At 40.7% G+C, this 22,035-nt stretch overlaps 2 protein-coding genes and 1 non-coding gene across 3 annotated transcripts; 2 read left to right on the forward strand and 1 right to left on the reverse strand.

The window, feature by feature from the left end:
* Positions 1-5,983: 5,983 nt before the first annotated feature.
* TRNAS-GCU (transfer RNA serine (anticodon GCU)) lies at positions 5,984-6,065 on the forward strand. Its single transcript has one exon. It is a non-coding gene; the product is annotated as a tRNA-Ser (tRNA).
* Positions 6,066-14,642: 8,577 nt separating this feature from the next.
* On the forward strand, positions 14,643-14,991 carry LOC126951954 (60S ribosomal protein L30-like). The gene has a single exon (XM_050786183.1). It carries the CDS (start codon positions 14,643-14,645, stop codon positions 14,988-14,990), a length of 348 nt encoding a protein of 115 aa, XP_050642140.1. The 3' UTR covers position 14,991.
* A 2,983-nt stretch (positions 14,992-17,974) lies between these two features.
* LOC126951955 (protein Tob2-like) lies at positions 17,975-19,419 on the reverse strand. The gene has a single exon (XM_050786184.1). It carries the CDS (start codon positions 18,929-18,931, stop codon positions 18,584-18,586), a length of 348 nt encoding a protein of 115 aa, XP_050642141.1. The 5' UTR covers positions 18,932-19,419; the 3' UTR covers positions 17,975-18,583.
* Between the last annotated feature and the right edge of the window lie 2,616 nt (positions 19,420-22,035).

Here is a 22,035-nt window from a genome sequence, read left to right on the forward strand (position 1 = left end):
GTCGCCACCAAGTTGTGCACCTCCACCTCCTGCACTTCGACACACACAAAGCCCCAGCTTAGAGCGTGCGGTCGTAACTACCGAGAGCCTTCAGACCAGTGAGCACTTTCTGCACAGGTTTGAATCCCATGAACGGTGATGTTTCTTCAATTTTGTAGTCTCATTTACTTTTTTTTTTTTTTTAGATTGTCGAGGAATTTCCGACAAATAGGGTATTAAGCCTCACTCAGCCTTTGCTTTTGTCAGCATAGTGTATTTGCTTATCTACTGACACTCTCCCTGACTATTTTATTAATTCTTTCTGTGCAGAGACGACAACATTTGGGATACTCAACGGAAAAAAACGTGTTAAACATATTATAACTTTCAACTATGGAAATGTAAAATACAAAAAAATGGGAAAAGCTCATATGATGTAGCCTCATATATCCATCACTCAACCTCAGAATTAACAATATTTTGTCAATATTTTATATATATTTCAAACTTTTTCCTTCTGCATTTTAAAGCAAGCATATAATTTTATTCATAAAAACTTCACTGTGTAAAAGTGAGAGCTTTTTTATTTTATTTTGAGAAATAGCATTTTAAAACATTATATATTAAAATACTATATCTTACTGCTTATTTACTGGGAATGTCTAATTTTTAAAATGGCTTTCTCTGATTTGTTTTTTCCTATTTTGATCAGTGTGTTAATTTTCTTAGAATCGACTTAAAGGATTAGGTGAATTACTTCATAGCACAAAGTTGCCAGGGCAGAATTTTGCTTACATGGGCAGCAAGATAATTTTCCTTCTATTGGCCAATGTTAAATACTGATCTTATCCCTATTTAATTTGAACATAATCAACAATATTGTTCAATAACAGAGTCACCTAAATATAATGTCTTTGACAGAGTGTGGTATTTCCCTCATCTCTCTGCTCTAATTGAATGCCTTGCACTTGTCTCTTAAAAATTTCCTTTCCCTGGATTTCACATAGTGCTCTTTATAATTAACCCAGAATATTACTTTGGTGAAAACATACTCTTTTCAGAGGTTTGCACCTAGGATCTTTAGTATTCAAGGCTCACCTGTCACCTTTGCTAAGAAGACGTCTACTAATAAGTTATTTTTATTCCAGTTGATGTGGATACGAAAAAATTAGCTGTCAAAACTTGTGCAAGATTGGAGATATTTTGTTTTTAAGATCTTATTCTTTTGACTAAACTAAATATGTACAACTTACCCTTGTAGTATTTAGAAAAATGGACAAAATAAAGAATATATTTATTTAAAATGGGAAATAAGCCAAGGAATCAGCAAATGATTTCCTGTAAATTAGATTTACTCCAAGAAATAGAAATTCCAGAATATTAATCATTTGTAGTTAAAATCTTGAATCAGAGTTCCCCATGATGGATATAAATCTCGTATTTCCTATAGTCTTTTGAAATAACAAATTCTTCTCCTGACTCAAAGTCGAAGGAAAAAACATTCTACTGCAGACGGCCTGCATAGGTTAGTTTATGACGAGTCTTAACGTGTAAAAGCAAAATTGTCATTTCCACAATACCTACCACTTCCTCAGTCTTTCCAGTTTTAATAAACACTACTTCCACTTGCCCCACCACTCAAGCGAGAAGCAGGAAACTCATCATTTGTCCTTCCCTGTCACCAACTGTTTAGGTTTACCTGAGACTGGGGGGTCTTCCAGAGACATGGAACTTTCTGTGCTGAAACAGAAAAGTTCTTAGCAAACTAGGATGAATTGTTCACCCTACTCATTACTCACAGTGTGTGTCCACCATTTTATCTCCAATATATGTCTTGGACCCACCTACCTCTCTCCATTCCTATTGCCACTCTCCTAGTCTGAGCCACCACCACCTCTAATGACAACTGCTGTGCTGGCTTCCCAACTGATCTACTCACAACTATTTCTGGGCACCTAGTCTCTCCAGAACAGCTAGAATGATCTTTCAAAAAAATTAAACAGCGCTGGGAGTGGTGGCTCATGCCTGTAATCCGAGCACTTTGGGAGGCCAAGGTGAATGCATCATCTGAGGTCAGGAGTTCAAGACCACCCTGGCCAACACAGTGAAACCCTGCCTCTACTAAAAAAAAAAAAAAAAAAAAAAAAAAGCCAAGAATAGTGGGGTGTGCTTGTAGTCTCAGCTACTCAGGAAGCTAAAGCAGGAGAATTGCTTGAACCCAGGAGGAGGAAGTTGCAGTAAGCCAAGATCACACCATTGCACTCCAGCCTGGGGTCACAGAGTAAGACTCCATCTCAAAAAAAATTAAACAGGTCACATTCTTCCCTACTTATAAAACTTCAGTAGGTTCCCATTGCAATTTGGGTATTACAGTATTTATATCCTAAAGATGGTGTTTATTGCCTGTGAGATTTGGTCAATCTCTCCAGTCCCATTTCCTGACTGTCTCCCTTGTTCAGTTCTGTTCAGGTCACACTGACCTTCGCTCAATTTCTAACTTTCCCAGTTCATCCTGCTTTGGTACCTTCACACATGCTCTTCATTCTGCCTAGAACACTCTGTTTCACTTCTCCCACCCTATCTTCTACTCTTCTCTCAGGTTTTATCCTAATATCGCTCATTCACCCAAAGGATATCTATTTGGAGAGAACTTTTCTAATCTCTCAGTTACATTAATTCTCGCCTGTAGTTTTTCTCATGACATTTTGTACATTTTCCACATCTCTCAATAAAATTTGTGATCATGTATTTATTTGTGTTCTTTTTGTTTCATGTCTGTCTTCCCCACTATATTGTATAAACTTTGCATAGCACAGCACCTGGAATAGAAGAGGCATTTATTAAATAACTGTTGAGAAAACAGATATAGATGGTGTGATTTCATCACACACAAATACACATTTGTTGTCCAGTAGATATGCAGCAATCTCTCATTTTTCTGAAACTATAGAATGTTAAAAAATGATCTTAAGATAGTCCAAGATGGAACAGTAAATCCCCCAGACCACTTAGTGATTTAGCTACATTTGTTGGTGCAGGAAAGAGGAGAAAATCAGAACAGGCACAGAGGACAGTGAGATCATCTGAACGCTCTCAGAGTTGAAGGGTTAGGTGTCAGGTTACAAGGGGTGGAACTGAAACATGGGAAGCTAATGCACGGTGCTGAATGAGAATTCTGCTGAGACTTTGCTTCAAAGGGGTTTGTAATCAAATATCTTTTTCTGGAAATCATTTGCTTTCCCTGTGGAAATGGGAAATATACCCCAGATCTGCAATGAAAAAAGGAGGGAAACTATAGTCCTGATCCCCTGTAACTTAGTGAGAATTTAGAAATGAAGTTAGAAAGCTTTGGTAGGAAGAAAGCCCAGGCAGGACCTGGTGAAAAAAATAGCAATTAGAATCACTATGCTAGAGAACATGATTAAAAGAAGGGTTTCCACTGTCCTGAAGCAGTCTGTGGAATCAGACCCTTTATAGGTAGTGTCTGCCAGCTTGAACTGCAAGATGTTAGGGCAAAACTCCATCTTGTCCTACATAAAATGGTTTCATTGGTAAATCTAATGGTCATTTCTTAATATTATACTTTATTTCTCAGCTGCATTTGACTCTGTTCACTCTTATGCCTTAAATAATTTGTTTAAATTTATCTTTAAAAAAATTAATTACTAAGTAACGTATTCATCATGAAAAAAGTAAAATCTTGAAAAAATGTTTAATATAGAAAGTTAAAAAGCTTTATAGTCCCACTCTTAGAGATACCAGCTATTAACAAGTAGTATATATCCTTCTGGATTTTATGTTTATATCAAGCAGAACCTTCCAGAAGTCCAAAAGGTTCATGACATCTTCATTTTCAGTGTATAAAAATAATAAATCCCAAATAAGATTTGAAAATATTGGGAATATTGAAAACCTTTAATTTCACTCTTAAAAAATACACAGTAGTTGTATGTATAATACATACACAGATATACATACACAATACTCCTTTAAAGATAACATGAAAAGTCTATGTTCAGAACCTTCATAAAATTGAGGCTGAAGCTAAATGCCCCTCACCAATATTAAATATCTAAACTCTCTATCATCAAAAACAAACAACAGTACTATACATACTGTTCTGCAACTTGCCTTTTTTTAAAACTTAGAAGTGGGAAAATAGGCTGGGCACAGTGGCTCATGCCTGTAATCCCAGCACTTTAGGAGGCTGAGTGGGGCGGATCACTTGAGGCCAAGAGTTGGAGACCAGCTGGCCAACATGGCAAAACCTCATCTGTACTAAAAATACAAAAATTAGCCAGGCGTGGTGGCATGTGCCTGTAATCCCAGCTATTCGGGAGGCTGAGACAGGAGAATGGCTTGAACTCGGGAGTTGGAGATTGCAGTGAGCCGAGTTCACCCCACTGCATGCAGCCTGGGTGACAGAGCGAGACTCCATCTCAAAAAAAAGAAAAAGAAAAAAAAAAAAGTGGGAAAATATTTACAAACTACTATGTATAGAACAGCATTATTTTTATTAATAATCACATACCACTTTAATGTTTTGCTTAATCATAATTTATTTAACTAAGTATTCCACTTTGGTGGACATTTGGTAGTTTTAATGTTTAACACGGGTGTGAGGAAAAAAAAGCCTCTCCCAACAAAGCTGAGAACAAAAGTAGGACATTTCACAGGGAGGAAAAAAAGCACCAACATTCTTCTGGTAGAAAAGAAAACTTTCCCCACCAAACTTCTGCACCAAATATCAAAAAGCACACAAACTCTAACGAGTTTAAGAGTCTTCTTTCCTTCCCTCCCTCCCTCCTTCCTTCCTTCCTTCCTTCCTTCCTTCCTTCCTTCTTCTTTTTTTTTTTTTTTTTTTTTTTTTTTTTGACAGGGTCTCATTCTGTGGCCCAGGCTGGAGTGCAATGGCGGCAATCAGGGCTCACTGCAGCCTTTAAGCCCCCAGTGCTCCAGCGATCCTCCACCTCAACCTTCTGAGTAGCTGAGACCACAGGTGCGGGCCACCACTTCCGGCTGATTTTTGCAATTTTTGTAGAGATAGGGTTTCTGCGTGTTGCCCCGGCTGGTCTTGAAATTCTGAGCTCAAGTGATCCACCCGTCTTGGCCTCCCAAAGTGCTGGAATTACAAGCGTGAGCCACCGCACCCAGCCTCAGGCTTCTTTTCTTGATGATCATTTTATAATTGAGGTTATCAGAGCTGGAAGGAACGTTAGGGGTTACTGTTCTGCTTCCCAAGTTGGGTTGGATTTAGTGAGGTAGCTTAGTTAAGAGCCACAATTAGGACCATGCATCCTGACTCCCGCACCAGGGAGTTAACCACCCCACAGGCCCTTCCCAGTGTCGGCAGCAACTGGACTGAGCCAATCTTGTGCTAGACACAAAAAGATTTTCTTTCTTTCAGTGTCCTCACCAAAGCCAAGAGGAGCGCCACTGGGGCGGCTGCGCGCCTCTAATTTTTGTAAAAAAGCGTGTTCTCACCTGTTGCTGATTTATCATAGACTGATCAATAACAACACCTAGAGAAAGTAACAAAAGAGAAAGGAGGGCATCTCCTGGCCCTCTGAAAAGGCATTACAGTCAGGTTTCTGGTACGTCACATAAAACAGGAATCTAAGGACAAAGTTTAGATTGGGAAGCAAATCAATCTCTCAAATGCAGAATAAAGCGGCAGAAGGACCCGGTGAAGGTCCCAGCGTGTGTCTCGAGGGGCATGCAGGTCAGCCAACTGGAGCCGGGTCAACAGCAAAGCAGCTGATTTGTGTCTACCAATGAATGCCGGCACTGGTTCAACCTATTATTAGGTATTTGCCAAGTAAGTTCACTACTCTAAGTGACATCCGTCATTTTTATGGTGGTTGTGAAATGTGCCTTAATTAAGACACCTGACTCAGAGTATAGTTATGGGGATTAAACCAGGAAAAAAAGACTAGATCGTGTTGCTACAAGACTCACTGGGAGCACTACACAGAGGAAGAAACAAGTTGCCAATTCTTCGTGCGACGAGGTGGCCGAGTGGTTAAGGCGATGGACTGCTAATCCATTGTGCTCTGCACGCGTGGGTTCGAATCCCATCCTCGTCGGCTGCTTTACAACCCTTTTGTTCCAGGAATCATAAATGATGTGGTAAGCACTTTATTTGGCGAATTCATTCCCCATTCACCAGCCATTTCAATAATTCCCTCTGATCTTTCCTGTTCTCTGCTTCTTTAGTAACACTTGTCTTCGCTGTGAATGTAATTTGTTAGTTGATGTATTTGATTCATGTTTCACTCTCACCCAAATTTTCATTCCTTCACAAGTTTTACTTAGCATGATTCCCCATTGAGGCAACAATTGAAGATTCAATTGAGGGCTATAGAAAGCCATTGCCTAAAAAAGTTAAAGGTACTTATGAAATCATAAAGAGTTACATACACAACATTATGTATATTGAACCATATGGGTTACTTAAGGCATTTTCAGCCTAATTGTATACTTCCACTGCAATTTTCATTTATTATCTTAATGCTAACTTTTAAAGCAGTCACTATTGTCTAAGGATCCCTGTCTTTGAAAAAGGAAGGAGAGTGAGAGTGTCTCGTAGAGATATAACAAAGCTTACAAATACATTCCATAGAACATTTCTAGTTAGTACTAAAGTATTTCCTCCTGAGAAAGGAAAGAAGAATGTCAATATTACGTAGTTTCTATTTGTAACTTCCATCTTGGCTGATCTTTTGAGAGAAAAAAAGGAACACACATAATTTTATTCAATTTATTCAATTATTTTCATTTTTAAAATAAGTACTGCATTCACATGATTCAAAAAGTATGAAAAGTTGTATAGCAAAGTTTTGTCACTAATTACCATTGCCACCAGTAGGACACTCTTATTAGCTTTCATGTATCTTTCCTGAAACATATTAAGACTATTATTTATAAGACTTGCATATATAAGACTACTAATCTCTCCAAGATATACTATTAAGTGAAAAAAGCATGATGTAAGACAATATATAAGACAATATATATAGGTGCTACTTGTAAAAAGCAGTAAACATACCTGTATGTGAATATATATATACACATATAATTTTGAATATAGCATTTTATGTGTGTGTCTATATTTACAATACAAATGTCTAGTAGATATACTGTGTCCTAGGCAATATTCATTTGTAAGATATTGTCAAATTTCTTCCGTATAAGTTGTGTTGATTTACCCTCCCAATAAAGTGAAAAGGAGGTCAGACCACACGTGCTTATGCAGCCCTTACAAGAGAGATTGTTGTTTCAACTAGCATTGTCCCAGATCATCTAAATGGAAGCTTAAGTACTCACAGTGAGGAGGAAGTGATTGAGAATCCTGGATTCTCATAAACTCAGTGACCTTGGTTTATTTCAGATTTTCTGGGTAACTACTGGCAGTTTATACATTGGGCTTCATAAATATTCAATACTTAATGGATTTTTAGGCATTAATGGTGTTGAGCTTTGTGTGATTTGAGAGTACGACTCATTTGATTTTTTTTTTTAATGGGAATGATTTTTTTTTTTTTTTTTTTTTTTTTTTTTGAGACAGAGTCTTCCTCCTTGCCCAGGCTGGAGTGCAGTGGCACGATCCCCGCTCACTGTAAGCTCCGCCTCCCGGGTTCACACTATTCTCCTGCCTCAGCTTCCCGAGTAGCTGGGACTACAGGCGCCCGCCACCACGCCCGGCTAATTTTTTGTATTTTTAGTAGAGTCGGGGTTTCACCGTGTTAGCCAGGGTGGTCTCGATCTCCTGACCTAGTGATCCGCCCGCTTCGGCCTCCCAAAGTGCTGGGATTACAGGTGTGAGCCACCGCGCCCCACCGGGAATGAGAATTTTAAAGTGTCTTAAGTCAGAGGTCTGAAATTGGATCACTGGCTTCAAAGCATTATTAGCTTTCGGCCTGATGCGATGGCTATAATGCCAGAATTAATCTGTCTATAATTAATTATAGAATTAATCTGTCTATAATGCCAGAATTAATCCCTCTAACTCCTGCACTGTCGGTGTCCACAGAGCGGTAATGTGGTGTTAAAGACACTAGCCGAAGACCACCAGGAACAAACCAAAATCAGATTTAATACATAGATGAAGTGACAGGGTATTCCAGAGTAATGGAGAAATGCAGTTCAACAAGAGGCTAGAGAGAGTTGTCTTTTGTAAGGTTTGGGTTCCCATTCGAGGATTCTGAGGAGTCTCTAAGAGAAGCGGGATCAATTCTGGGTTCCTTGGTGTTTCCGAGGCAGGGTTAAGAGTAGCGGGGATTAGCTAGGGATTGGGCGTGGTCACAAGGAGAGAGCGATCTTCAGTGTCCCCAGTAGCACACGGATGGGTGTGGCAAAGCGGGTCTGCGCACTCGTAAAAAGGCAGCAATTGCTCAGAGGAGGCCATTGCTACATTTTACAGCTGCTGCATGATCTTGGAAAACAGTGTTTCCTGTTAACTTTGCATCTGGCTTTACCTGTCCTCCCAGTCCCTGGTAACAGCTTTTGGTTTTTGTTTGTTTGTTTGTTTGTTTTTCAATTGGAGGAGACTTCCTTTCTTTTCACGGTGACAGTTTTCACTCTTCCCAACACTTAGGCAACTTTCTGGCTCAGTGGGGTAGGAAGTTACCCTGAATGCAATTTCTCCTCCTCCGGCCTGAGGTCGGGTTCGCGGTAGGATTGCCAGATAAGATACAGAATACCCAATTAAATTTGAATTTCAGATAAAGGACGAACAAAAGTTTGCATACAAATCAAGCAACACGTGACCTGGTGAGGCCGGGCGTCCGTGAGCGGGCTAAGGGGCAAAGCGAGTGTCGCATCCTGAGAAACCTTCCCATTCGGCTTTTCCACCTGGCTGCCGAGCAGTTGATAAACCTAAGACAGTGTCCTTTTTGAGGTCTCCAGGGCTCAGCCCAACTTGATTCACAGAGAAGAGGCATTAAATTACAACGTGAGAATTCTTTCGTTTTGAAACATAACATTCTCACTCCTTGGAATTAAATATATCAACTTGGAAAGGAGTTTTACTCAGTAAAGGAGAGAAATGAGCAGTTACTGGAGAAGTAAACGCCAAACTAGACCCCCAGGTCTGGTTGAGTCTTGAACTCACATCCCCAGATTCAGTAATAAATCCTTACCCAGCCCAAGAGCAGTTGTCTCCACAATATCTAGCATAGAGAAATGAATTGGCTGCTTCATAAAGAGTTTCTGGCAAATATAGATGTTGCTATGTTGTCTGCTACCAAGCTGTGCAGTGGCATCAGCTCATGAGACTTTAAGAAGAGCTGGGTTTGGGCTGAGGGAAGAGAAACTGGAACACAGGGTACTACTTCTGTTTCTGGTGAGGAAGGGGCAAGGGTCCAAATGAACTGGGAGTCAGCTGTAAGGCTGATATCACACTTTTCTGGTGAGGATGGCAAATTTGCCTATCATTTATCACAATTTAAAAGTAGATATTAGAGTTCAAAAATAGACTCATGATATCAACTGATTTTCATAAAAGTTGCCAGGGTGATTCAGTTAATCCTTTAGAGGGGAAAGGAAAATCTTTTCAACAAGTGGTGTACCAATTGGACAAGAGCCATGTGCAAAAACAAAACAAAACAAAAACATGAATCTCCATCCTTACCTAACACTGTATACAAAAAAATGACTTTAAGATTTCTTAAAGAAAACTTCAGAGAAAATCCTTATGACTTTGTTAGACAAGGATTTTAAAATAGAAAAAAACCATAAATCATAAAAAATTGATAATTTGACAGTCAAAATTAAAAACTTCTGTTCTTTGAAAGGTACTGTTAGTAAAAATGGACAACTCTCTGACTCAGAGAAAACATGTGTAGATTTTGCACAACAATAAGAAAACAATTCCACCCTCCCCAGGAAAAATGGGGAAAGATTTGAATTACACTTTAACAAAAATGATATACAAATAGCAAACAAGCACATGAGAAAACTTCAATATCATTGTCATTATGAAAATTCAAATTAAAACCACTACATGCCTATTACAATGGCAAAACTTTAAAAAAAATTAAAAAACCTGATAATACTAAGTGCTGATGAGGGTATGGAAAAATTGAAACTCTCATACTTTGCCAGTGAGAACGCAAAAATGGTATGGCCACTTGGAAAAACAGTTTTTCAGGTTTTTTAAATGAAGTTAAGTATATTCTTACTCCATGACCCAATAATCCTCCTCGTAGATATTTACTCAGAAAAACTGAAAACATGTCCACCTGTACACAAATGTTTATAGCAGTTTTATTTATAATTGCCAAAACTGGAAACAATCCAAATGTCTAACACCTATTGAATAGATTAAGCAACTTGTGGTACATCTATGTAACGGAATATTACTCAGCAGCATAAAGAACAAACCAGATAAACACAACATAAATGAGTCTCAAAAGCAGTGTGCCAAGTGAAAGAAAGTAGAAACCAGACTTAAATGCTTGTACTGTATGATTCTATTCTAGATAAGACAAAAGATAAAGTAAAAAATCACATTAGTAATTGTCTGGCTGGGAGTAGAGGGAAAGACTGACTAAAGAGAAGTGAGGAAGAATTTTGGGGTGGGGGTGCTGGAAATGTATATCTTGTTATTGTAGAGGTCTTTGCATGACTACATGTGTCTGCCAAAATTCATCCAACTACATATAAAAAGGTAAATTGTACTGAATGGAAATTAAACTTCAATAAACTGATTTTTTAAAAGGTAGATATCATCACTTCGCTATTCCACTTCTAAAACTCTATTCTACAGAAATATTTGCATAAATTCAACAAGGTGTGAACAAGAGCATAAAAGAATGTTCAAGGTAGCAGCCTTTGAAAGAGGGTTGGTATGAGGTTGGTTAAACAAATTGTGGTGCATCAACTTAATTGTACTACTATACAACTATCAAAAAGAATAAAATAGACAGGTAGTAACTGACATAAAAAGCGTGCTGCAAAACAATATTGTGTAGCAGTTTCTGTTTTTGTAAATATAAGTCTAGAAGTACGCATACAATTATATATTCATTTTTAAGTAGCTTTGAGGAATACACGCCAAAGCCAAACTCTTGCAGATTATTATTCTTTTTATTTTTAGGAATTGAATGGGTGGTGCAAGGGCTTTTTGGTTATTACTAAATTTGCTTTTGCAACGTCTGAAGGGGTTGGCAGGCAGAGGAGCATATAACTTTACATCATTTTAAAAATTGGGGTGGGGCACGGTGGCTCACCCACGTAATCCCAGCACTTTGAGAGGCCTAGGCGCAAAGATCGCTTGAACGCAGGAGTTGGAGGCTGCCCTGAACTAGGATTGCATCACTGCACTCCAGCCTAGGAGACTGTGCGAGATCCAGCATTAACTAAATAAATAAATAATCTGTAAAATACAATTAATAGTCACTTACATAGGACTCCAGAGTCAATGTTACATTCGGCGCTGACCACCTACTGCGTTGACCTTAGTGGTGATGGTAGTGTGAAGACTGTGAAAAAAGTAAAAGATAGAATTTCCACCTGCAAAGGATTTGTCCTGCTTTGCCTGGCAGAGATGGGGTGTGGAAGTGCTGAAAAGCACGGGGCGGGGGCGGGGGTGAGGTGTTAGTAGTGTCTGGGCAAAGGAATTGGGAGATCTGATCTTCGTCCAGCGGGACCATTTGGGTAGCCCTTTAAGGATCTGAGGAAAGATTCTTGAAATTCATGGGTTCGGAGATTCTCTGGCGACCATCCAGGAACCTCAAGGTAGGACACTAAGGTGGGATTGGGGGATGGAATCTCAGAGCAAAGAGCAGTGGGTGCGCCGACGTGTAATCTTTACTGGATGCGTTCCCAGGTCCTTCTAGGTTTAAAATGTCTGAATCAGAAAGACCAAAATTTAAGAATCGGAGTCCAAAGCAGGAAAACAACAGAGTGAGGAAGATTTACTTAATAAATATTCCTCAAGCACCTCTTACTCGTTGGAGTGCGCAGTGAGAGCAGGAGCTGCAATCCGGGCTGGCCAAGCTATGGGTACTGTGCTTCCCCACTCTTGGCAGAATCTTGCGGCCCGGACCTTTTTCTTTCGAGGAATTTCCTTTTTGATCCAGATCTAATTTCTTGATTTTTGTTTGTTCGTTTTGTAGAGACGGAGTCTTGCCAAGTTGGCCAGGCTAGTCTCCAACTCTTGGGCTCAAGTGATCCTCCCACTCGGCCTCCCTATTCGCTGGGATTATTACAGCCAGCCACCGGCGCCCAGCCTGTTGGTTTTTCCTCCTTTTGCACCTCTAGTTCCCGCGAACTTTAAATACCCTGGCTGACAAAGCGCGCGCTGCCAAAACCGTGTGTTAGGTGGAAGTTGAGTTCCCCCTCCGCTTCAGTTTCTATTCTGAGCTCTGCCATTCTCTCAGTTCCTGTAACTGCTCTCACTCCAGCGAGTCAGTGGTAGTAGGAATGCTTGTAACCGCAAATGCAGATGAAATTAAAAGATATTATTTTGTTTAATGCTCTGCAATATGATTGAAAAACCTGGTTGCAATGTATTTCTACAAAACATACCAGACAACCTTTAGAAGAAATGGAAAATCAAACATACCAATTAGAATAGAACAAATAAAAGTTGTCAACAGACTTCCCCCAGGAAAAGCATTAGCTCTAACAGTTTCACAGATAAATTTTAATAAACCATTAAGGAACAGATAATTTCAATGCATTTAAAATGATTCCAGAATGTAAAAAGCAAAGAGAATATTCGATTTTTTTCAGAAACAATTCTAAGAGTGATCTCAAAACTCATGATAATTACCAATAGGAAAACCCATTTTTCATTCTTTCTTATGCAGAATCCTAAATAAAATGATAGTGTATAATTCACAATGACAAAATGGAGATGAGCATAAGTATTATTTAAAATAGAAAAATATTTAAACGTAATTCACCACATTAGCATACGTGAGGAGAAAAAGCATATAAGGATTTAGGTAATTGTGGAAATGGCATTTGGTTGCATTAAGATCCATTTTCTTGGTTGTAATTATTGAAACTTTTAATAAAAGAGGATAGCTCCTTACTTCACATTAGAAAACATATCTAACTTACATCAACGGTCATCATCCTGCTTTTCAGAGAATACATTATATGCATTGCCTTTGAAATTAGCTACAAGTTAGAAAGATGTCCACTTTCATCACAAGAATTTTGTAGTGTTTTGGGTTAGTCAGAATTATTTAAATAAATAAATTCAAAAGAAGGAGATAAAAGTATCATTACATTAGATATATGAAGGTACACAGGATTTATTTATGAAATTAAATATATTTATACAAATAAATAAGAGAAATCACTTGCCTTCCTACCCACACACACAATGGAAGAAAAGACCCCATTTACAATAGCAACAAAAGAGATAAAACATTTACAATAGCAACAAAAGAGATAAAACATTGAGAAATAAATTTAGAAGGAAATTACAAGATGAATATAAAGAACGCTTTGTCAATCTTCTCTACAAGTTGGTCTACATATTTAACATAATGCCAATACAAATTAAAATAGAGTTTTGTTTTCAAACTGTATATATTGCTTCTAAAGTTTATATGGAAAATAAACAACATTAGTAGCCAAGTTCCATATAAACAACAAGTTTATATGGAAAATAAACAACATTAGTAGCCAAGAAAATTCAGAAAAGAATAATGAGGTCTAAATACCTTTTGGGTATTTAGACATATTTTAAGGCATAGCGAATAAAACATTGTAGTACAAATAGGATAGAAAATCCAGAAGCAGGCACAAATATTTAAGCATTTGATAAAGTTGACATTTCAAGGCAGTGGAGAAAAGATGAATTATGCTGTAAAGGGTACTGGAATATCTAGATAGACATCTGAAAAAAATAGAGCATAATCCACATCTCACATCTCACAACCAGGAGATTCAAAATTTAAACAGAAAAAAATAAAATCCCATAAAAGCACTAAAAAAAATAAATAAAAGAGGGAATTTTCTTTTATAGTTTTGGCATGAGGGAGGTCTTTCTAAGTATCACAGAAAACCTAGAAAACACAAAAGATTATTAAATTAAACCACTTAAAAATTTAAAATTTCTGTATAACAAAAACCACGAACAAAGTTAAATAGAAAAATTCTGTGTTTATCACAAAGGGCTGATTTCCCTAATACATGATAATCATACAAGTCAACAAAAGAAATACTATCACAGGCCACCTGCAATGACTCACACCTTAATCCTAGTACTTTGGCTGAGGTCGCAGATCATTTGAGTTCAGGAGTTCAAGGCCAGCCTGGCCAACATGGTGAAACCCTGTCTCTACCAAAAAATACAACACTTAGCAGGGTGTTGTGGGCACACCTGCAGTCCCAGCTACTTAGGAGGCTGAGGCCCAAGAATCGCTTAAACCTGGGAGGTGGAGGTTGTAGTGAGCCAAGATCACGCCACTGCACTCCAGCTCTGGGCAACAGGGAGACTGTGTCTCAAAAACAAAAAGAAACACCATCACAAACAGAAAAAATGGAAAAGACATAAACAGAAAATTCACAGGAAGGAAATATGCATGAATACTAATTCATTCAACCTCATTCATATTTAAAGAAATGTTCCTTTCTCACTCCCTTGCAGCATCCTGATGGCTGCTCTTGGTTGGAGGCCATCTGGCACCTAAGGCAGGAAAATGGTGGCTACAAAGAAAACGAAAAAATCGCTGGAGTCCAGCAACTCTAGGCTCCAACTTGTTTTGAAAAGAGGAAAGGATGCGCTGGGGTACGAGCGGACTCTGAAGATGATCAGACAAGGCAAAGTGAAATTGGTCATTCTCGCTAACAACTGCCCACCTTTGAAGAAATCTGAAATAGAGTACTACACAATTTTGGCCAAAATTGGTGTCCATCACTACAGCAGCAATAATATTGAACTGGCCACAGGATGCGGAAAATACTACAGAGTATGCACACTGGCTATCATTGATCCAGGTGATTCTGATATCTTTAGAAGCATGCCAGCACAGACTAGTGAAAAGTAAACCATGCAAAAATTTCCTTAAATAAACTCGCCAGAGCTTGTTTTTTAAAAAATGTTCATTAATACCACAATAATATGCCATTTTTTACCCATCAGACTGTCAAAGATCAAAAACTTTGGTGAAGGTGGGAGGGGAAATAACTTTCAGGTATTGTTAGAGAGCTGTAAATTTTTATAACTACTTTGAGGGCAATCTAGCAGTATGTACACATTTTTTAAAATTATATAATATATAATGCTTTCCATACAAACTTAAAACAATCTGTAACAGTAGAAACTCTACAGATTTCATAAATCTTTTTGTTTTGTTTTTAAACTAAAAATCTCTAAACATGCTAATGTCCCATTCCAAAATATTGCACAACATTCTGAATACAAACCCCTTGATTATATTCTTCCTTCACTAAAGAAAAAAGCTCATGACCCTGCTCTCCTGGCTCCTCTCTAGGCTTGCCTCAATGCCCCCTTCCCATCCCTAGAGAGAAAACTAGAGGATCCATAGCTCACTACATTGAGGAAAAGACATCATTCCAGACTAACAGTTTATGTTCTTCACAAGATAATCCACCTTCTGATTTGTTCCTGGGAAAGAGGGATAGATAGAGACAGGATGGGGAAAGTGGAGAAAAGATTTTATTCTCTTTTCTAAAGTTTGTTTTTCCTGAAAAAAAAAAAAAGTTTCTCTCATCTTTTTAAGGAAAAATCTTAAAAAGTAAAAAAAAATGTTTATTATGTTAGAAATATACATCTATTATACATACCTCTTACATTTTACAAGTATAGCAAATTATTCGATACAAATGGACATCAAAAAACATAAAAAAATTTTAGAAAGTTTTCCTATGAAACCAGGTAAATTAGTACAGGTTTCTGTTTTTGTTTTCTTAAAAAAATAAAATTGAAGCAAAAATGCCTAGATTTGAGACAAGACAGATTGAACTGGGCTCTAGAGCTCAGCACTGAAGTCATGCTCCTGAACACACAATTTTCCTCATATTTCAAAAGACACAAAGGGATTGGTCACCCCTTTCTCCCTGCATGTGGTGAGAAACAAGCTGACCTAGATGTGGGTGGATGCCGGTGTGTGTGGATGATAGGAGGGCTAGAAGGAGATGTAAGACAGCATCCAACCTTTCCCAGAGAGAAGCTATCTGCTGGGCCTATCACCTATGTGGGAGCCGTGAATGAGGGAGAGCGTGGCCCAAACTGGGCTGGCCCCTGAGAAGTCTAGGGGAACAGATAGTGCTGGGCTGAGAAATCGGGGCACTGCCTGCTGGGGGAAGTAGAGCTAGTGCCCACTGCAGGGAGAGAAGGCTGGCAGTGCCTGCCTGGGCTGGACCCACAGCCACAGCAGTTGCCCACTTGAGGTCCCTGGGGAGGATGGAGTGAGTGTGGCGGCAAGGGTTTTGGTGCTTTCTGGTGATGGTACCCTGATGCCAAGTGCCCCACTTGCCAAAGAATAAAATGTTTATTACCCTGCTCCCCTGGCTCCTGTCCACCTTTGCCTGGCCTTCTAGGGTTGGAGAAACAAACCCTCTTCTAGCAAAGGCAGAGGAGCAAACACTCTTCTGTGATCCAAACACGTCAGCTGGGAGTGCAGAGTCCCTGTCCAGGACACTACCCCTCACTGTATTAAGGTCCAGTGGGGTTAGGTCAGGGCAGTGAGGGGGATAGTAGGAAGTACTGAGAAGCTCTATCAGGCAGGGGCACAAATGTACTCAAATAACATCTACAACCAAAAGACCAAAAGTATCCATTCCAGGCTCAGGGCTGCCCACTGCAGATGCTGACTCCAGTATCCCACCCTGCTTCCCTTCTCACCCCCATAGGTGCTCAGGTAAGCAGCTTCCTACGGGGCTAAGGTCACACAACAGGAGGGTCGAAGTCCAGGGACTTCTCATAGGCATCAGAGGCTTGGGTATTCTCTTTGCCCGTCAGAGCTAACCTATTTTTTTGGTGGAGGTGGTCAAAAACAAAAGTGCAGATCCCTCTGCAGTCTGGAAACCAGTTCCTTCTGCAGTGCTTCTCTCTGGGAGTGTCTTAAGCTTAGCCATAGTGGTGTGACCCCACCACACACACTGTAAAAGGACTGCTAATACTCCTAGCCCACTCCCCAGCCTCACTCATTAATAAGCATTTGTCGCAACCCAGAATCGCATCTACAGAGTAAGTTTCACATGGCTTGGAATCCTTTAAAACTGGACAGCAAACCACACACACACACACACACACACACCACCTCCCTACCCACAACCTCTGGCCCAGGAGAGAAGAAGCTGCATGAGAGAAAGAAAAGGCCATATGCATCAGTGGCTGGGTGGCCAGGGCCTTGATGATGGTCTGCGCCTGGAGGGAATGGTGAGGTGGGGTCTCAGGACAGAGATGACAGGAATTAAACTAGATAAAATGCTAACCTTCCTGTAGCCACAAACATCAGCTCTAGGGTGTGGGGGGTGTCAAGTGGCCAACTGGCAGCTCCTTGTGGCCCAGCCTGAAATGGAGTGGGGGCTGGAGTCAGTCCTATTTTGGTGGCAGGGCCTGAGAAGGCCTGCCAAGATTGGATGGCTTTGAGTGTGAGGATAGCTGGGTGACAGAGGCAGTGACACAGGCCAGCCTCTCCCTGTTCCAGGGAGGGTCAGGCTCCAGCTGCAGCTCTTCCTTCCCTGTGAGCTTGGACACACCAATCCTAAACCAGGAGTGTGAGGAGGAAGGGAGGAACAGGGAGCAGAAATCCATTTCTGGACCATTCTTAGCAAAGGAAGCCACCACTTAAAGATGTTATATAGAGAACTACATGTTAAAAAAACGAAGACAGAAAAAAGAAATATAAAACCCAAACCAACCAAATTACAGGCCGATGGGCGAGTAGTAAGTGGTAGGGGGTAAGTTAAACACATTTTGGTGCTTTGGGAGCCCCTCCCATTCCGTGCCTGCACTAGATCTTTTTTTGTAGAAGTGAGAGTGAGAAAATTGAAAATCTTCTTGTACATTTTTCTTTTCCTCTTTTTTTTTTTTTTTTTTTTTTTTGCCTTTCCTTTTCTTTCTCTCTCTTTTCTGTGGTCTTGGGTGCCTGGCCCCAGGGCAGGTAGACGGTCAGTTGGCCAGCACCATGGACTGGAAGGGCTGACTAGGATATTGCATGGTGTTCAGGTTGTAGCTGAGGCCTTCCATGAAGGGTGGCTTCTCCAGGAAGAGGCGGGTGGTGCCACCTCCAAATATCTAGACCATGCAGAAGCTGCTGTTGTTGCAGGTGACAGTCCCACTGCCTCCAAAGGGGGATGGGGTGCCACTGCCCTGGCCATCGGCCCCATCAAAGAAGAAACTGAGCGAGCCGCCACTGTTGTACTTGAGACTGTACGTGGCCTTGGGCGAGAGCTAGGACTGAGGGCCCGGTTGAGCGGGATGAAGTTCAGTGAATGCATAGACAGAGAAAGACTCTTGTGTTTCAACAAGCTGTTGGTGCTGAAGCGGGCCATGGAGGCTACTGTGGTAGCTGCTGGCCACCTGCCTCACCGCTGGCTGCTCCTCTACCACTTGCTGCCCCACCGCTCTTCTTTATCTTCATGGAGCCTAATTTGGTGGCAGCAAAGGAGTCTATGGTGAAGGTGATGGGCTGGCGAGGCAGAGGATGAAGGTGGGGTTGGGTGATGGGAAAAGCATGGCGACGGGGAGTTGGACAAGGAGCTGTCCTGGCTTCCGGTAGGCACGAGTATTCTGGTCGTCAGGGTTGAAACTGCTCTTGATCTCCATGTCCAGCTCTGGGGCCCCGCAGCCCTCACTGTCATCCAGGTACAGCACTTTCACTGCTCCCTTCTCGCCAATCTGGTTGGACACTTCGAAGGGGTCAATCCATATGCTTATCTCCTCAGGCACATTGGCCCGCACATCTTCCACTGCCAGGCCACTTCGCTTGGCGGCCAGCTCCCCAAAGGGGTCCACCATCTCCCCAATGTGGACATGGTGGAAGCCAGAGCCCTTCAGCGGTTTGTCAGGGTACCAGTGGACTTCTTATTTCTTTTTCAGAAGCGCCAGAGCAGCTTGTTATACAAGAGTAGAAAATGATGAAGTCCAGGGGTACTTTCATCTCAAGCTGCATGGTCCTTTCCTAGGCAGAGAATCAGCACAGGGCCGGTGCACAGCCTTGGGCTCCGGAAGGCTTCGGGTCTCCGCCGCGGCTGGGCGCTCTGCCGGCCTCGGGGCGGCTTCTCCCTCTAGAGTGGCCCTGAGCGCGCGGCGGAGGTCGCTCTGTCTTCCTTCCCCGGAGCCGCGCGGCCGGGGGACGAAGTCCTTTTCGTCGTCGAGGGTTGGGGGACGAAGCAGGCAGCTATGGGTCATGACTCTCAAAAATGATTCTTTCAGCTCTTACTTAGGAGGTCGGGCGGTTGGGGGATGGAGGGCTGGCGGGCGGCGACCGGGCGGGGAGAACAGACCGGAGGGTGGCCCGTGTCGGGGGGCTGAAGAAGCTCCGGGCTGTGGCCGCGGCGCGGTCCTGCCCTCCTGGCCCTGCGTCGCTCGAGCTGCTGGCTTTTCTCCGCGGAAGACCCCCACCTTCCAGCGCCCGGGCCCGAAGTCTATACATTTTTTAAATGTGCATATTCTTTGACGCAGGAATTCTACTTCTAGGAATTTATCCTAGAGACAGACTCACACACGTATTATATGTAAGATAATACGTGTCTGAAGCTCAGCAGGGTTTATAAATGGAAAGTGATAGGAAATATTAATAGCTTAATTGCCCATCAATAAAGGACTGGCTGCATAATGAAATAGTATGCAGCTGTCAAAATAGAGATGCAGCTTTGTATGTATGGCTACAGGAAAAATTTCTACTATTTCTGTAAAATCCCAGGGCAAAATTATATATAAATATTTCCTTCTACATACCTAAAATATCTCTGAAAGGCTGTATAAGAAATGAAGGCCGGGCATGGTGGCTTACACCTGGAATCCTAGCACTTTGGGATGAGGAGGGGAGCATATCACTTGAGCTCAGGAGTTCGAGACCAGCCTGGGCAACACGGTAAAACCCCGTCTTTACTAAAAATACAAAAATTCTTCAGGCATGGTGGTGCATGCCTGTGGTCCCCAGCTACTTGGGGGGCTGAGGTGGGAGAATCTCTTGAGTCTGGGAGGTGGAGGTTGCAGTGAGCTGAGATCGTGCCACTGCACTCCAGCCTTGGTGACAGCACTCCAGCCTTGGCGACAGAGAGAGACCCTGTCTAGAAGAAAAAAAAGAAATCAATACCTTTGGCTGTTTCTAGTGAATGAAATTACGTGACTAGTGGTAGGAATAGATTGTATATTTTTATTTAACAAATTTTTATTTTGAAAATGTTTAAATATGCAAAAAACACAGAAAATAGACTAGTGCATATCCAGGATCCCTTAATCACAGTTCTGAAATCCATAAAATTCTAAAAACTCCAAATCTTTCCTCCATAAATTTGGCACTACAATCTATCTGAGGGGAAAACCTAAACTTCTTTATAGCCTTTAACTCATTTAAAGTGACTAATCATAAATCTCAAAGCAGAAATATTGAGGTGTTTGATATGCTCTGAAACTCTGCTGGAAGTTACATTATATACAGTGTATGCACATTATCTTCTAAAATTAAAAAAAAACAAAAAAACCTGAATTTGGAAACACATCTGCTCCCAAAGGTTTATGTATTTTTAACTTAAAGAAAAGATCACAAGGTACAAATTTGGAAAAAGAGAGAAAAGACTGTATTTCTTCTTAAGGGTTACAGCCTGCCAGGTGGCCAAACTGCAGGCTGGGAAGCCTTCCTCCGGCCACATCCAGAGACAGGCACTTTGAAGGAGGAGGGGTTGAAGTGGAAGCTTTATACTGAATGAGTTGACCAAACATACATATTCAACAGGTTACTGAAGGAGCTATGAATATTCAGGAAGGGGCCATGACACATGCACATTGAACAAACATGCATGTTACATGTTCACTTTGAAGTGGAGACTTAACATTTGCATGTATTACAACTAGGCTCTATATGTCAAATGGTCACTTTAGGACAGGAGAGCACAGAAGTGCGCAATCTCTGTAAAAGGGCTAGAATCAGTCCATGATTGGTCTTATCAGGAGAAAGCTACTGAAATCAGTCTCATGTCCAATCAAAGCTATAGTTACAGTTGATGGAAGAAGGTACAGTTAGTCAGCATCTAGTGTAGCTGCAAATTGTTTGAATATTGCTTATCTCAGGGCCAGTGCTTGTTTAGCTGCCAGAGAAAAAGGAAAACCTGTGTCAGTTAGAATATAGTTTCTTCTTTAAGTGAAAGGATGCGTGACTTAACCCTTCCCTGGCATGGACTTAGGTCCTGCTTATAATTTGGTATCTTATTGCCACAAAGAATCTATTCTATCAGTCTAATGATCTCTATTTTAACTTTAATGCTGGTCAGTTGTGTCTAAACCACAAAAGGGAGGAGGGTATAATGAGTCGTCGTGTCTGACCTCTCACTCTGTCAGGGCTGGGAATTCAGTTTTTAAGTTTTTTCTGGTATCACTTTTGCCACAAGGGGTCTGTTTAGTTGGCCAGGGTTGGGGTGGGGATTGGATTTTATTTCTAGTTTATGTTATATAATGTGTAATGAACATCTATATACTTATCATTTAGATTTTATAATTGTTCATATTTTGTCATATTTAACTCCCCACCTTTCTTTCTCTCTGCTGAAGTATTTTAAATTAAATTATAGACATCATGGCGTACCATCTTTGAATACTTCAGTACCCATCCCTAAAAAGTAAGAACATTTTCCTACAGAACTACAATATCGTCATCACACGTAACAAAATTTAAAATATCACAGAGATTTTTCAATGCATGCCCTTTTGTACCTCTTATATTTTGAATCCTTGGCTATGTAACTTATTCAATAAACAATAAAATTTAAAATTAAAAATAAACTGAATAAGACCTTTAATACTTAAAATTGCCAGAAAGCTATGGGAGCTGCTCAAGGCACCATTAAGGGACAGGAAAGGATTTACAAGAACAAGTTGAACCGTCTCAAAAAAAAAAAAAA

The sequence above is a fragment of the Macaca thibetana genome, chromosome 4 (assembly GCF_024542745.1).
Source record: "Macaca thibetana thibetana isolate TM-01 chromosome 4, ASM2454274v1, whole genome shotgun sequence".
Taxonomy (NCBI): domain Eukaryota; kingdom Metazoa; phylum Chordata; class Mammalia; order Primates; family Cercopithecidae; genus Macaca; species Macaca thibetana.